General features: G+C 44.5%; 3 protein-coding genes across 3 annotated transcripts in view; 2 read left to right on the top strand and 1 right to left on the bottom strand.

Moving 5' to 3' along the window:
- The window catches only part of LOC129355126 (E3 ubiquitin-protein ligase RNF123-like), a 47,774-nt gene extending 43,551 nt beyond the window's left edge, over nt 1-4,223 (bottom strand). The window contains 5 exon segments of the mRNA XM_055024680.1: nt 502-581; nt 1,200-1,284; nt 2,470-2,574; nt 3,850-4,017; nt 4,131-4,223. Coding sequence (XP_054880655.1) covers nt 502-581; nt 1,200-1,284; nt 2,470-2,551 — 247 coding nt within the window. The 5' untranslated portion in view covers nt 2,552-2,574; nt 3,850-4,017; nt 4,131-4,223.
- Nucleotides 4,224-4,252: 29 nt separating this feature from the next.
- Nucleotides 4,253-11,675, top strand: LOC129355124 (delta-1-pyrroline-5-carboxylate dehydrogenase, mitochondrial-like). Its single transcript, XM_055024679.1, is given in 18 exon segments — nt 4,253-4,378; nt 5,260-5,372; nt 7,239-7,326; nt 7,400-7,492; nt 7,571-7,618; nt 8,198-8,353; nt 8,430-8,579; nt 8,656-8,695; nt 8,698-8,729; nt 8,873-9,060; nt 9,137-9,210; nt 9,277-9,285; nt 9,288-9,472; nt 9,556-9,603; nt 9,679-9,831; nt 10,142-10,263; nt 10,718-10,836; nt 10,984-11,675. Coding segments are annotated over 18 exon segments (1,752 nt in total). The 5' UTR covers nt 4,253-4,357; the 3' UTR covers nt 11,097-11,675.
- Nucleotides 11,676-14,253: 2,578 nt separating this feature from the next.
- Nucleotides 14,254-15,299, top strand: LOC129355132 (achaete-scute homolog 5-like). Its single transcript, XM_055024685.1, has one exon. The coding sequence runs from the start codon at nt 14,274-14,276 to the stop codon at nt 14,790-14,792; it is 519 nt and encodes a 172-aa protein (XP_054880660.1). The 5' UTR covers nt 14,254-14,273; the 3' UTR covers nt 14,793-15,299.
- Nucleotides 15,300-17,449: the final 2,150 nt, after the last annotated feature.

Here is a 17,449-nt window from a genome sequence, read left to right as displayed (position 1 = left end):
ATGACTTCAAAAGCTTTTATTTTTATTATTTTTAAAATACAGACATAAAAGTAGAGAATTATTAAATTTTTGATAACTCTGCACCAGAACAGCAGACTTAAAACACATAAAAACAGCTTTAATTTGTTCAGCCAGAGCAGTTAGGAATAAAACAGCCAATTAAAAATAATTAATAAAGAAACTGAACCTGACAAAAACAACAGATGGACTCTCTTGGTCAAAGATGTAAAGATAAACTGCAACAAACGTTTGAAATGGTTCAGAAAATGCAACTAGGAATTATAAATATAAGGAAAGATAAATAATAAAGCATATAATTAGACTGAATAGATGTAAACTTATGGATCAGGAACACTGATGCCTGATCTAGATTGTTTCCAATATTGGGACCAATGCAGATATTGATGTCACATCGGTGCATCTTTGCAGTAGAAACGAGAGAAAACATCCCTGGTCAGGTTTTGTGTTTTTACAGTGCAAGGCGCTGCAGCAGGACTTTACCTCTGAGCTCTTCAGGTGTTTCTCCTTCAGACAGAAGCTTCTCCAGGTGTGAGCTCAGGTCCTGGAAACCAAGAGGCTTCCTGCAGACCGACACAGAAAGGCTGAAGGTTCGAGTCCCCTGAGGAGCCGGGACCAGAACCAGAACAGAACCAGCTGGAGCTCCGGTTACCTGGTTACCTTCAGGCTGTGTTCTGGACATCACACACTGATCAGATTCTTTATTCAGTCAATACTGTCTTTATGGACGGAGGTTAGGAACAATAATGTTAAAGCTGGAAAATTTAGGATCAGTGCAGAACCCCGGTTCTTTGGCACTTTAAGTCCAGTCCAAACTTTATTCAGTTTTATTATTATTATTATCATTATCACCATTTACTTATTTAATTCAAACATCAAAATGTGAAATAAACATGATTATAAAATAAAAAAGAGATAAATAAAGTCAGAAAGGATTAAATCTATAAAAAATGGAAACATCCAGAGAGAAGAGAAGAAAAGTTTGTCCGAACAGCTGGCAGAACCGTTCTATCATTAGAACCGGGCCTGAAACATGAAGCTGGTGGCTTACAGGACCACACACACACACACACACACACACACACGGCCTGATATGACCTTCCACTGACTGAACTGCAGTGAGTGTGTCAGAGTCAGAACCGGGCCGGTTTGGGCTGTAGAACCGGCAGCGGGTGTGGTACCTGAGCGAGGCGAAGGTCGGCTCCGGCTTGGTGGAGGGAAACACGTGGTGCAGGTAGTCGCTCAGAAGCTTCTCGTTCACAATACCTGGGAGACAACATACATCACCAATATATTACCAATATACTACCAATACATCACCAATATGTTATCAATACATCACTAATATATTACCAATACATCACCAATATATTACCAATACATCACCAATATATTATCAATATATTACCAATATACTACCAATACATCACCAATATGTTATCAATACATCACCAATATATTACCAATACATCACCAATATATTACCAATACATCACCAATATGTTATCAATATATTACCAATATACTACCAATACATCACCAATATGTTATCAATACATCACCAATATACTACCAATACATCACCAATATGTTATCAATACATCACCAATATATTACCAATATACTACCAATACATCACCCAATATGTTATCAATACATCACCAATATATTACCAATATACTACCAATACATCACCAATATGTTATCAATACATCACCAATATATTACCAATATACTACCAATACATCACCAATATGTTATCAATACATCACCAATATATTACCAATACATCACCAATATGTTATCAATATATTACCAATATACTACCAATACATCACCCAATATGTTATCAATACATCACCAATATAATACCAATACATCACCAATATGTTATCAATACATCACCAATATATTACCAATACATCACCAATATGTTATCAATATATTACCAATATACTACCAATACATCACCAATATGTTATCAATACATCACCAATATATTACCAATATACTACCAATACATCACCAATATGTTATCAATACATCACCAATATATTACCAATATACTACCAATACATCACCAATATGTTATCAATACATCACCAATATATCACCAATACATCACCAATATGTTATCAATATATTACCAATATACTACCAATACATCACCAATATGTTATCAATACATCACCAATATATTACCAATACATCACCAATATATTATCAATACATCACCAATATATTACCAATATACTACCAATACATCACCAATATGTTACCATACATCACCAATATATTGTTAAAACATTTGATGTTTCATTAATTGTCCCCAAATCCACAATCCATAAATAATAATTTATAGCTGGTTGTCAGGCATTTTGCATTCAGGGATCATGGAATCCCTAACAGGAAGTACTTCCTGTGACCTGCGGCTGACCTCTGGTGTCCTACCTGTGGATCTGGGTTTGTCCATGTCTGAGGCCAGTCTGTAGTTCCTGCGAGTCAGAGCTGTGACTCCTCCCTTTGTGCTCATCCTGATTCACCGCCCGCACACTGCTGACAGAACAGAGTTTCAGGTTTTCCCCCACCGCATCGTAAGCCTGGCAGCTGCCAGGCTTACGTCCCCCACCATCCTAAGATTCTTTTCTTTATTTTAAATAACATCTTATACACCAGTAATAGTGATATCAAAGACAAATTAAAGAGTATCTTTGATAAAACGATTGAAAGGGCAATTGCAACATCTCAAGTGTGAGGTCAGGGGTCATTTTTTTGATCAATGGATCTCATAATTTCCTGTCAGCACACTAACAACTTCATCAAACGAAGTGATTAGACATGAATAAAGGACTGAAAGTAAATAAAATTCTTTCCTGAAATCTGAGAGGTAGCAGAGACAATGTTCAGCTGCTGTACTCGCCTGGCCAGAACCTCGGCGGGATACATGAGGCAGTTAGGATTAGTGGGTTAGAGTAAGGTTAGTTAGTGCCAGCGAGAATGCATATTAGTACATCATAAAGGAACCTTCTGCATATGGAGAGCCTGAGCGGACGTGAGACTGATGTGAGCCCATAAATCAGTGTGAACATAGAAAAACATTTTGTATGTGCTTGACTCTGCATCTGTCAGCTAATGTGCCACCAGCCAGTCACAGACAGCTCTTTTTCATCCAGCTAGGCGATTCCTGTTTGGATAAATAACAGCCAATTAGAGCACAGCACCAAGTGGCATAAATTACCAAACAAACTGAGAATATCCAGCTTGGCCGTACACAGTGGATCCATTGCTTTCATGAGGTTCGTTGCTGACAGAACCCACAAGGGTTGATTAATCCGAATCTCAGCAAATTTACATCAGTCAAATAGTATTTTAATTATTATTTTACCACAAACTAAATCTTAAAGATGTCCTGATATAACCAGGGAATATTTCCTTCTGTCTCACTTTCAGCTGAATATTTCCTCTTACTGATGTCGAACAGTTTTGCAGTAAGAAGCTAAACGTTACACCAGGTTAGTAACAAGCATTTATTATCCATTAATTAAGTTACTCATCAGCATTTATTCTCCAGAATCTCATAATGTTTAAGCTCAAAGGCGTCCTGGTCCTCCAGGCTCTCTAACGCTGCTGTTAGCTTTAGCTGGAGCCCCATAAACTGCTGTTAGCTCTGTTAGCTCACCGCAGAGCTCGGGCTAACATCAGCTGTCGGGTTCGGTTCTGGTTCTGCGAGGGATGACAGCAGGTGTTGGCTCAGTTCGGTTTGGTTACCTGTCAGTCATAAAACTAGCAGTAAGCTAACAGCTAAAGATAACTAGCTATTGCTAACCTTACCTCCAGCGTCTCACCGCTTGAGCGGGACTCCCCTCCAGCGGTGTCCCGCTGCTGTGAGCTTCACACCGGCTGATGGAAGATCGGTGAGCCGCTGATTTTTCCAGTTTGTTGACGCCTGAAGTGTACGGAGTGCAGCTAGGTCCAAAATAGAGAACACAAATCCCGTTCCTGGAAACAACGTGAGAAGAGGAAGACGTCAGGGCTTCTCAGTTTTTATATTTAGTTACTACGTCAACATACTTTTATTCGAATAAAGTCAAAAGTAGCATCCAAGACATTACTCAAGAAAGAATGAAGGCCACAGAAGATGTTTATCCAGTGGAAAATAAACTCAAATGAGGCACACTATGGGCACACTGATATGTCTCCCTCTCTTGGTCACTTTATGTCACTGCAGACTGAAACCGCCCTTCCAGTGCATGCGCTAGTTCATTCGGGTATTCTCACTCACCAACATCAAACATATGCAGGATAATTATGGCATGGATGGAGAGCCCATCTGAGGACGATGAAAGGTGATCATGCTGAGGTTAGACCGAATCATTTGATTAAGTTTCTCAGACTCACATTCAACTGTTTTATGAAGTTTTTTTTTAAGTTAAATGATTTCCTGTGGTTGCTGGAAGTTGAATAGCTCAAATTTATGTTCATTCATTCATCTCGTAAATTGTCTTTCAAAATATGACATTTATATTCAAGGAAACCTAAATTCACTGGGTCTACTTCTTACCAGTCAGTCGGCATGTGGGCCGGTTCGAAGTGAAGCCGAGAGGAGGAGGAGAGGAAGTTTAACAGACAAGTAACAGTGGATGAATAAGAAATGAATCCCAGTGGAGATCACCTGCTGGAATAATCAGCGTTCATCTTTACATCATTACTCATCTTTGCTAGGTTTAAAATTTGTATTGAATATTTCACTTTTTCAAGGCAGATCTATCCTGTATGACTGTTAGAAAATGAAATATTAACTTTCACAGGTCATCTGGAGGTCCAAACTCCGCCTTTCCGGTGTGCCAGCAGCTTCGCCGGTGTGTGAATGGAGGAGAACCACGCTGACAGAAAAGTTCTGCAGCTTGGTGTTTGAGTAATGGCCTTTGATTGGCTGATAAAATAGTTCTGCTCTGTGATTGGTCACGAAGATACCCGCCTCTGGAAGGTTCCATTTTTCTGAGGGATGTTAAAAATTGACCAGAAAACATTTTATAGTTTTAAGGTGAAACATTTCCTCGTGTTGAGTGATATTTATGTAAAAACACCCAGGTATAGCAGTTTGGTGTTCCTGGTCGAGTGGGACTGACAGTGAGGCCGCGGCCTGGCCCCTTGCCGCGGCCTGCCCCCCTGCCAGCAGGTCGCTGCCTCCACTTGGCCTCCTGTCATCTCCCTGATCACTCCGGATCTGTTATTGATCAGGTTTTCGGGGCTGGAACGGGATCGTTCAGCCGCTTCCCTCTCTCTCTGAGCGCCGCTGGGTCTCGACAGAAGATGCTCCGTGTCCGGGTGCTGCTGGGCCGGTCCTGGAGGGGGTAAGTCCCGGCGCTGAACTTCACATGAGCGGACACGAGACTCCGGAGACTCCCAGGTGTTCAGATGATCACCTGACCCACTGACGCTTTCAGTAACTTTGTGGGGACAACAGGCGCCTTATTACGCGGTGCCGTTGAGCTTCAGGTGTGTTACCTAATGACACCTGATCTCCTGGTCCAGGTTGGTTCTGATCTCCTCTGCAGGACAGCTACTCCACTGCAGCTGCGCAGATTCTCAGCAGGAAACACGTGTTGGTGATTGTTTCATGGAAATAAGTTAAATACTGTAAAAACACCCGATTTACTTCTTTAATCTCTGGGGAGTAGAAACAGCGCAGATCAAAAAACAGCGCAAATTAAAGGAGTAGTTTGTAACTGTTACTGCCATCTAGTGGTCACAATAGAAATGACAACCTCGTTAAAAATCAAAATAAACGATGAAATTAATAAGTAGAACACACTGAAATTATACTTGCAATATTCTATGTTTTTATGTTTGACTATGTTTTAGCCTTTCAAACTAATGTGAAATAGATTTTTTTTTGCAAACACACAAGCAGTTTACGCCAGCTGGTGGCAAATGACCACCAGCTGGCTCTGCTCTTTAGGGGAGCCCTTTAGGGCCCTCTTTAGGGGAGCCCTGCACTGGAGAAAATGAAACATTTCACTAATAACAGCTAATAAAAACTGAATTAGACAAACAGTCACAATGAAATAAAACTATGCAATAATAAAAAACCCAAAAGAAGCCTGCTGCTCGGTCAGCCGCTTACATTTTTGGCCGCCATCTTTGTAGTATCCGCACTTTCCTCTGAGTTCTCCTCTGCTGCCCCCTGGTGACTATTTGGGGGAATTTTTTGACTAATTCTGTTTTCTGTTCATATATTTGAGTTCTGACTGTGTAACTAAAGTCAGACTCAACACTAGAAGAAGCTTGACCTTTGAACTGTCAACATGTCTAATGATTAAAACCATCTGGAGTTTAAACAGACAGGGAGTTTTTTTCCAAACATCATCAAATAAATATTTCAGACTCCGAGTCAGACTGGTTCTGCAGGTTCTGGTCTACTGAAACACCAGAACTGAAACCAGAACCGCTTCTAGAATTATTGATCTGGAAAGTCGATCACCTCCACGCAGAGGAGAGCTGCAAATGAAGCTGCTGTTCCAGCTGCTGTTCCAGCTGCAGCAGCGGCGCAGGGTGAAGGCCGGCCGGTTCTGGTGGGAAAGGCCCAGCTGGTTCTGGTTCCAGTCCCTCCTCCTCTTCGTCGGGTCAGGGTTCAGATTGCTGCTGTTAATCACAGCCGAGCCCAGGCAGCCGTCCAGCTGAGCCGCTCCGACCCGATCCGGTCCGATCCAGTCCAAAGTACAGAGAAGGAAAATGAGCAGAACAACAGAGTGAGTCTGAAAAACCCGACCCGGTTTAATCAGAGTAGAACCTGCTGGACAGAACCGAGTCCAGTCCGGGTTTTATTACTTAGTCGAAGGTTTGGTTCTGTGGGTTCTGGACAGGACACTGGAACAGAACCAGAACCGGTTCCAAAAGTTTATTTAAAAATCTGAAGGTTCTGACCCAAACCCGGCCCAAATCTGGTGTCTGAAAACAAAGTTCTGGTTCTGAAACGTCTAATAGAAACAAACTGGCCCAGAGAACTTTTAAGAAGCGGTCCAGAACCAGAAATGGGCCCGAAGAGGAGCTGAGTGTTTATTTATCAAGCATTCTGCAGAGATCTGGTCCAATCCAATTGGTTCTGTTCCGATCCGGGTTTAAGCTTCGCATCTACTGGGTCAGAAGAAGTCACAGCATCTGGGTTTCTGGTTCTGCTGTGACCCAGCGGGTCAGAACCAACGGTTTTCTGCTTCCAGGTTCCGGACGTTCCCAGGTTTGGCCGTGAAGAACGAACCTATCCTGGGCTTCGAGGCGGGGAGTCCAGAACGGGCCGAGCTGCAGAAGGTGGTGGTTCTCCAGGCCCGGTTTCTGATCCGTTTGGGCTGCTGGTGTTTTTAACCCTGCGCTGTGTCTGCAGGCGCTGGACGGCCTAAAGGGGCGGACAGAGGAGGTTCCCTGTGTGGTAGGAGATGAACTGGTTTGGACCAAAGACGTCCGGTACCAGCTGTCTGTGAGTCAGACACGGAACCACTTAAGGTTCTGGAGACGCGCCTCCTGACCTCTGACCTCTGTGTGTTTCTGTTTCCAGCCTTTCAACCACTCTCACAAGGTGGCAAAGTTCTGCTACGCTAACAAGGTATATTACCCAGAACCGGTAAACCCAGACAGTTTTGTTCAGAGACTTTAGAATTCATTTTATTTGTTGTGTTGTTTATTTTATTTGAATATTTAAAATTCAAAATAATTTGAATTATGTCAAATTATCTTGAAATAATTTGATTAATTCTGTTTCTGTCATATATTTGAGTTCTGACTGCGTAACGAATGTCAAATGGAAGTGAACATTTATTGATCTTCTTGCATAATTTTTGTCACATGACAATATCATCATTTATCGCCATAGCTTCTGGGTAAAACATGCACTCCGGTTCTGTCTCTTTAAATCCAGTCCATGACGCCACCAAGGCCGAACGTTTGAATTAGAGTTTAGATTTTTGGCCTTTTCTAGACCCGTCTAAGGCAGCGCTCACACAGCAGGAAATGACGTGCTTCATCTGCAGGTCGCTTTGGGTCAGAAGTCGTTACCACAAAAGTCTGATTGAATAGTTAGCATGAACAAACACGCAGAAGAGATCGGACACGACCGATAAATCGTAATCGAGCATCACGACCTGCTGAAGAATCGCAACCTAACTCCATCTTGGATCTCCTCCAGGAGCTGATCGATAAGGCCATCCAGGCATCGCTGGCGGCCCGGAGGGAGTGGGACCTGAAACCCGTCCGGGACCGGGCCCAGATCCTGTTCAAGGCTGCCGACGTCATCAGCGGGCCCAAGAGAGCCGAGATCCTGGCCAAGACTATGATCGGACAGGCAGGTGGCCCCCTGGAGGTCGGGTGACCCCCATGGAGTTCCGGTGACCTATGACCTCTCTCTGTCTGGTGTTCAGGGCAAAACAGTGGTCCAGGCGGAGATCGACGCCGCTGCAGAACTCATCGACTTCTTCCGGTTCAATGCCAAGCACGCCGTGGAGCTGGAGGCCCAGCAGCCAATCAGCACCAAGGAGAGCACCAACACTGCGCTGTACCGTGGGCTGGAGGTACAGTGTCATCATGCTTACTGGCTCCGTTTGGTTCTGGGTTTTCTGACCGGTTCTGGACCTGCCTGTATTTCAGGGCTTCGTAGCAGCAGTGGCGCCGTTTAACTTCACCGCCATCGGGGAAACCTGGCAGGAACACCTGCTCTCATGGTGAGTTCTGCAGGTCCAACCTACTTCAGAACCGCAAAGACTGGACTCTTGGCTTGGATTTGTGCCCTAATGACTTGGACTTGCACTCTAAATCTGTGTGCCCTGACCTGTAGAGCACTGACCTCTGACCCCTTGCATCCCAGGGCAACGTGGTTCTTTGGAAGCCCAGTGACACGGCGGTCTCGGCCAGCTACGCGGTCTACCGAGTCCTGCGCGACTGCGGCCTGCCGCCCAACATCATCCAGTTCCTGCCGGCCGACGGCCCCGTGTTTGGCGACGCCGTCACTTCCTCCCCGCACCTGGCAGGGATCAACTTCACCGGCAGCGTGCCGTAAGGACGCCCGACCCAACCGCCTCTGGCTCCGTTGCCGTTATCATGCCAACCACGTCTGTTTTGCCACTTGCAGGACCTTCAAGCGTCTGTGGAAGCAGGTGGCCCAGAACATAGACATCTACCGGACGTTTCCCCGCCTGGCCGGAGGTGAGTGGTGACCCATCCTTCAGCTCCCGGTTCTGGTTCTGGTTCTGACCCACTATGTGTCGCCAGAGTGCGGTGGAAGAACTTCCACTTTGTGCACTCGTCTGCGGACGTCCGGAGCGTGGTGTTGGGGACGATCCGCTCAGCCTTCGAGTACGGTGGCCAGAAATGCTCGGCCTGCTCCAGGATGTACGTTCCCGATAGCAGCTGGCCGCAGATCAGAGAGCAGTTGTTGGAAATCCTCAAGGACGTCCGAGTGGGAGACGTGAGTGACCTCTGACCCTTGCAGGGTTTAGAGTGTGAGATCAGACCCAGAGTGAGGACTAACCGGATGTTTCTGACCCTCAGCCTGTCGAGGACTTCAGCACTTTCTTTTCTGCCGTTATAGACGATAAGGTAAACCTCGTTAACTCGTTAAGACTCCACATTAGCTCTGTGGCTAATCTGTCCCTGTGGCTCCGCCCTCTCCAGTCCTTCGCTAGGATCAAGAGGTGGTTGGACCACGCCAAGTCCTCCTCGAACCTCAGCATCATCGCTGGAGGAAACTGTGACAATAGCAAAGGTTACTTTGTGGAGCCGACGATCATTGTGACCAAAGACCCTCGGGACCCAATCATGAACGAGGTCAGAATATTTAACTGAATATTTAACCCCAAATAAAGATTGTATTTAATTAAATATATTATTCCAAGTTAAGCATTTAATTTCCAGATTAAATTTTCAAAGAAATGTTGAGCTCAGAACTAAATATTTAGCATAGTAGCTAAATACAGATGAGTTAGTTTGCTAGCTAAATATTTATTAGCAGGCTAGCATGCTAACAAAATATTTCGGTGACTGGAGAGACTTATCTGTGAAGCTTCAAGGAGATCTGATGACACATGGGTGACATGGCCTTCTGGAGGTCATGACCTTGTGTTTGTGGTGTTTCCAGGAGATCTTTGGGCCGGTTCTGACCGTGTACGTCTATCCAGAGAAGAACTACGCTGAGGTTCTGCAGCTGGTTGATAACACATCACCATACGCTCTGACCGGATCCGTGTTCGCCCATGACCAGTGAGATAGTTTCTCTTGCATATGTTTGTTGTCCATTGTCAACGGAGATGGGCTGAAAGTTGTGTGGATCAACTTTGGTTCTGGTTCTGGTTCTCCTGAGCTTCCTGGAACAAACCAGCAGGAAAGTTCTCATGTTCTGGACCACCTATTTGTGTCCGGTTCTGGTTCTGGTTCATGGGGTCTACTCCTGTCTGTCACCTGAGAGCAGAACCAGTGGATCTCTGAGAATCAGAACTTTAGAGTTCTATCAACGGATCAGAACCCTGAGCTCAGTCCAGGTTCTGGTTTCAAACTGGTTTAGTTGGTCCACCCAGTTCCTACAACTGGACCAGTAAAGAGCTGGAGCTGATTAGCTCTTGGTAGCAGAACCAGGATCGTGTTACAGGTTCTGTTGTGTATGATGGGTTCAATCCTGGTTCTGACCCAGACTGAGTCACACCTGTTGGTTCTGCAGGAAGGTGATCAATGAGGCCGCCAGAGTCCTGAGGAACGCCGCCGGGAATTATTACGTCAACGATAAGTCCACTGGATCCATTGTGGCCCAGCAACCGTTTGGAGGAGCCAGAGCTTCAGGTGGGTGGGGACGGTTCATCCAACATGGACGGACGGACGGATGGATGGATGGATGGATGGATGGATGGATGGATGGATGGATGGATGGATGGATGGATGGATGGATGGATGGATGGATGATCACTCACTGTCTACCTGTTGCTCCAGGTACCAACGATAAGCCCGGCGGTCCTCACTACGTCCTGAGGTGGACGTCTCCTCAGGTGGTGAAGCAGACTCATGTTCCCCTCACAGAGTGGAAGTACCCATATATGGGCTGAGGGACACCTGTCCAATGTCCTCTGCCCCCAGTCCATCCAGTGGTCCACTCATCAGTCCTCCGTCTCTCTGACTCTCCATCCGTCCTTCATCTCTGACCTCCTCTTCCTCGCCGTCCTCCTCTGTCTGTCCCTCTGAAGCTGGACAGGTCTGTCCATCAGATGGAGAGACAGTCTGTCTCTGCATCTCACTCAGACGTCCACAAACCAATGCTTGTCTCAGAATCCCAGCTGGAAGCTTCATGTGATCCACCAGAAATCGGATCAGAACCGCCAATGGACTCAATTCTGTTTGTAACTAATAAGATTAAATCTGAGGTCCGTCAGAGCAGGTACTGGTCATCCTGCAGGTCATCCTGCAGGTCATCCTGGAGGTCATCCTGCAGGTCATCCTGAAGGTCATCCTGCAGGTCAGTGATTTGGAGCTGAAGGTCGTTAAATATGTCGGGTCCTGCTGAGTAGATGATGAATATGCGCGTGTGTGGAGACGTTTCCTCCCAGATCTGGATGCTAACTCATGACCAAGTCTGTCAGTGACTCTGGACATTCAGATGTTTGACAATAAATCATTTCTAACAATCAGCAGCTGGTGATCTACTTCTTTATGTTCCTTACAGGTGTGTGTGTGTGTGTGTGTGTGTGAACATGACAGCTGCAGCAGCTCCACATGTAGAGACATGAATGTGATCCCAGCATCCTTAAAACTGATCAGCAGATCTGCCCAAGTCACCCAAAACCTCCAGATGTAAAATTATTTTTTGTAAATTAACTCTGGCAGAATAGCAGATGAAGCATGCTGCTGCTGCTAACATGCTTCTCAAATATAAACCAGTGAACAAATTCCTGCATGTTCTCTAACATTAGTCCAGAAGAACTTTAAAATAGTTTATGCTTGGTTTATTGCTGAGTAGGTAAAAAAACAAAACAAAAAAAAAAACATCCTTTGTGACTTTAGTTTTTAAAAATTATATATTTTGGTGTATGAATACTTTTGAGCAAATAATTTTGGCCCACATGACAAAAATGTTGCAGATCCCCTTGTCTAAAACAAATTATTAGAGAAAAGTAGAACTGAAAAAAGTGGACCACATGTCCTCACTTCCCACTGTGACCTCAATTTACGGGTGGAAGGGTTGTAGTGGTCCTCTAAATGCACTGAATACAAGAACAAAGAGATTCAGAGTGAAACTACTTAAGTTTGTTTCTGAGGAGGTCACACAGGGCCGGCCCAAGCCTTTCGGGGGCCCTGAACAAATTCTCATTTGGGGGTCCCCATGCCAACAGGTCAAAACCAGATTGTCATCATTCCTCAGCTGAGTAGATTCACATACTTCCATTATTTATTTAACTTATTCTTTTACATTATTTGTAATTTCACACTTGTGTTTTATATTTTCATATTGTTATATTTATATTCAAATTTAAAAAAATTCCATGTGTGACAGCATTTAGTTGTATTCTTCAATGTTATGTTTAATATAATAGATATTTGCTCTTGGCTGCCCCCTAGTGGTGTGGGGGCCGTAACCCTTCTTCTTGTCATATCCGAGACTGAGATTCAGAACTGGTTCATGTAAAGTCACTTGAGGAAGAAGTTGAACTTCCTGTCGCTACCGACTGACCTCAGATCAGACGTCTCTCTGAGCACCTTAATGAGAGCTTCCGTCCTCACCTGCAGACTGGGATCAGTGCAGGTGAGTGTCAGGTTGCAGGTGTGTGTGTAAACAGTCATCAGCGTGTGCGGTGCCAGCAGACGTGTGATGACAGGAAGGGTGTGTGTGTCTGACGCCTTTCATCTGGAATATCAGGATTTAAGGAGAGGAAACTGCAAACACTCATTCTGTGAAGCAGGCTGCTTTGATGTGAACATCACTCCAACTGGGACACACTGCGAGACACTGGGAGGACTGGGAGACACTGGGAGATACTGGGAGGACTGGGACACTGGGAGATACTGGGAGGACTGGGAGACACTGGGAGATACTGGGAGGACTGGGAGACACTGGGAGATACTGGGAGGACTGGGAGACACTGGGAGATACTGGGAGACACTGGGAGATACTGGGAGACACTGGGAGATACTGGGAGGACTGGGAGACACTGGGAGACACTGGGAGATACTGGGAGGACTGGGAGACACTGGGAGACACTGGGAGATACTGGGAGGACTGGGAGACACTGGGTGACACTGGGAGGACTTGTCAGTACCAAAGTTGAGGTCAGAAAAAAACCTCCAAAAAATCTGTTTGGTTTCCAACCTGATACACACACACACACACACACACACACACACACACACACACACACACACACACACACACACACACACACACACACACACACACACCTGTGAGGGCGGAGCTTCAGCAGGTAAAGTCGGATCTTTCCGTCCTGAACTCAGAGACCCAGAGGAACTGAAGGAGGATCTGCTGCAGCTCCATCTGAAGGTGAGACACCAGGCGGTTCTGTGAGGTTCTATGAGGTTCTGTGAGGTTCTATGAGGTTCTGTGAGGTTCTATGAGGTTCTGTGAGGTTCTATTTATATTTAGCAGGACAAACCAATCATTTGGTTCTGATTTGCATTGTATTTCTGAGGTAATCTTTCCTAAATGAAATGCTTTTGATTTGGGTTCAGATGAGCTTTAAAATGTTTCAAAGGTTCTGGAGAGGAACCAGCAGGTTCCTGGTGAAACAGTTTTGGGTTCTGGTTCTGTATAGGAATTCCAGATTTCTGACTGGAAACTAACAATTCCAATTTTGGCTGATGCTGATTTGTTTTGTCTGAAATGTAAAATATAGGCAGAAAGTTGCTGTATTGGAAACAATGGCTGATTTTTAGACCTGAATGAGATCGGCTTGGCGCTAAAGTATCGGCTGATCGCCGATCTCCCAGAATGACGATTTATCAGTGCATCCTCGTTCTGTAGATGCTCATTCTTTTAGTTTATCACACAATTTACTGATTTATTGTGGGAGGCATAGATGTGGGTCTCGTTTGGGCGGAAAAAACGCATCGTCGCGTTTATCCGCTTTGTGATGGTAATCTTCTCCTCCTCGGAGATCAGGTCTGCCCCCTGGTGGAGAAGCCAAAAACTGATCTCTCTGTCTCTTCACAGGTGACCATCATGAAGCTTCTCTGAACAAGCCAGGTGTCCTCATCCCTGATTGGTCCATTGCACGATGAGCTCCGCCTTCTCTCAGTCGCTCTTCGACCGTTTCGCTGGGTCGCCCCCTGCTGGACGGGAGGACCGGAGCAGGACTCAGCACTCAGAGTCTCTGTCCGCCTCCGTCCCCTTCCTGTTCTACCCCCCTGCTGTGGACCCCGCTGCCCTCAGCCTGTACAAGGGGCCCCTGAGGGGCCCCTCCGGCATCCTGCCCTACCTGTCCCCCTTCCACCACCATGGGCACTTCAGCGTCTATGAGTGTCCGTTCGAGCCTGCGTTCATCCAGAAGCGTAACGAGCGAGAGCGGCAGCGCGTCAAATGCGTGAATCAGGGCTACGCCAAGCTGCGGGACCACCTGCCGGGCCACAGCGCCGACAAGAGGCTCAGCAAGGTGGAGACGCTGCGCGCCGCCATCAGGTACATCAAGTACCTGCAGAGGCTGGTGGACATGGAAGAAGACGGGCGTGAAGGGGCGGAGCCAAGCAGTGGGACGCCTTTTGGCCCGGACAAGGGCGGAGAGATGCAGGCATGTTGAATGGCCGGTTCACCTGGACGACCAATCAGAGCGCAGACCACAGAGGGAGGACGTCAGCGACGCTAGATTGTAAACCTCCAGAGGACAGATCCTAAATGGACAGCGCCACCTGCAGTTTGTTCCTGAAAGTCTGATGGGGAATCAGGGAGGGTCAAACCAGCTCTTTACGGACATTTCCAGCCACCGTAGAGCAGCAGATACTTCAATATTTGCAAAACCTTTTCACGTGTGGATCCAACAACTTGGCACAGATGTTGCTAAGGATCAGCTTTTTGTAAAAAAAAAACAAAACACGGACAAATTTAAGATGGCGGACTTTTTTCAAGATGGTTGCCATGAAAAATAACTTTTGTACTGAAATTGCCAATTAAATTAACATGTTTGGTGTTAGATCTCAACATCATACGTATTTTCTTGAATTTATGTTTGCTTTTTCAAAATGGCTGCCATAATTTTAATAGAGAATATAGGTTTGCACTTAAATTGGCAAAAAAGTAATAGCTAGTGAAGGGCACACCTAATCAAAGACTTAGACTCACTAACTTGATTAACAAGAGTCTTAACTTCACTAGTGCTAACCACATGTAAAAATGCTACCCTGCCAGACACGTTAAACATTAACCATTAAGATGACTGTCTCTCATCTTCTTTCCTTCCTGGTGATGACTGTTGTGAGACTCCTCAGTTTCTGCTTTTACTATATTGTATAAATATGATGACCAAAATCGAAAACATGTCATATAATATAAAGTTCATGCAAGTCATGAAAATGACTTGGAAATTAGTTTAAAAAGGTCAAAAACGGCAGCCATCTTGAAAAATTGTGTTCCTCCTAAAACTCAAGTGGCTGATGGGAAATATGAGAACCGTACGATCTGAGGGGGTGAGCAACACTTTATGCTTGTATCCACACTTGAACTATTTTTACAGCAACATGCTGCAGTCATCGTAGGTCAGGAATCTGTAGTGAATGTAGTTTTGTTTTATCACCACTAGGTGTCACTAGGTGCCACTTTCAAAATTAAAATGGGTCAAAAGTACAAAACAATAAGTTAATTATTAACAAATGTATTAAAATGTGAATTTGTGCTTCACATTCATGTGGAGTAACTATAGTATTTATAGCAGGAGTCTCTAACTCCAGGTCTCCAGGTGTCCTGCAGGTTTCAGATGAGCCACAGGAACAAAACGCTGGAATGAAACGGCTTCATTTCCTCCTGGTGTGGATCGGATCTCCAGAGCCTTAATGACTCTTTATTCCTTTCCGCTGCAGCAGCAGAGGCTCGGCTAGAAGTTTCAGGACACCCTGCGGCCCTTGAGGACTGGAGTTTGAGACTCTTGATTTATAGGTATTTTCTATTTCTACATGACATCAGAAAAACATAATTGTGATATTATAGCTGGATATTATGAATAATTCACATTTATATATTTTTTCATTTTCTATGAGCTATAACTTCTCACCACTAGGAATAAACTAATGCTGGCATCAAACACGGGTATTTGTTTAAATATTCATGCCTGTAGATCATATTTTGGTGTGATAGTGGCAGCCATAGCTATAAGCTTCAGATATATTCTGTTTTTTCAGCCTGGTGTATGTCGCTTCAGGCTCATAATACAGACATTTATAGTGTTTTGTATCATCTTAAAGGAAATCCTCTTGGCTTTCATGTGAGCCACCCTTTGAGTCTCTCTGATCGACATGCAGGTCACTGAAGCTCTTGAAAACAAAACAATGGTACAAATTTGTTCCTCCAAGACTTTAGTCATTTCTTTAGGAGGGGATTTCCCACAGCAATCTTCTGAAACATAAAATGCTTAGGACAACACAAAGTTTGCTTTTATCAGCCAGCCGTTCTTTTGCTTTGATTTTCATTTTGAAGTAAGCTATGCCACAAACATCCAATAAAATGTATTAAGGAACAGACTTGGCCACACCCGTCAAGAGTCTTCAGAATTTAATTTTTGATGATGGGGGTAAATTACTGTAAAAAATATTTTATAGACGAATATAATATCAAACAATTAACCTAAAAAGTGAAGTGAACTTTTAAGGCAAGTGATAAACATTACATGGTTATTGTATTACTGTGCAGATGGAAAAGTACGGATCCCTCTAGGGGACATTGCACATTTATTTTTCTTTTGCTTTACCTCGCAAAACCGTTTTGAAATAATTGACATTACTTCTGCATTTTTAATCGGGGGGATTTTGTGGGCGCACAGTGTGTGGATGCTGCGGTCAGGGTTCACACTGCCGGACCAATGGAATCGGTTCTGATCTTATTACCTGGTTCCTCGCTGTTTAGGCCCAGTTTGTTCGCTATAAACAACAGTAGAACTTTATACTTACATAAACGTCATGATGATGAATGCAGGCTCTCTCTGGTTTTATTAGTTTTCCAGTACACTTGCAGTTTTTCCACTTGGGCTACCGCTACGTTTGAAGCTTCCGGTTTCTGGTCTGAGTACTTCCTGCTTTAGCTGCAATACCACCGGCATCCACTACAAACATAAAACCTCTAAATTTAAAATAAGTTATGTCAATAGATATACGAAGCAGAAATAAAAATATTTCGGATTTAAAGAATAAAAATATATGTTCATTTTCCTGGTAAATTGTTGAACTACGGGTTCCCAGCTAACCTGAACGC

Source organism: Poeciliopsis prolifica, unplaced genomic scaffold (assembly GCF_027474105.1).
Source record: "Poeciliopsis prolifica strain line A6 unplaced genomic scaffold, Auburn_PproV2 SCAFFOLD125, whole genome shotgun sequence".
Classification (NCBI taxonomy): Eukaryota; Metazoa; Chordata; class Actinopteri; order Cyprinodontiformes; family Poeciliidae; genus Poeciliopsis; species Poeciliopsis prolifica.
The sequence above is the reverse complement of the archived record's forward strand: the minus strand, read 5'-3'. Positions and strand labels throughout refer to the sequence as shown.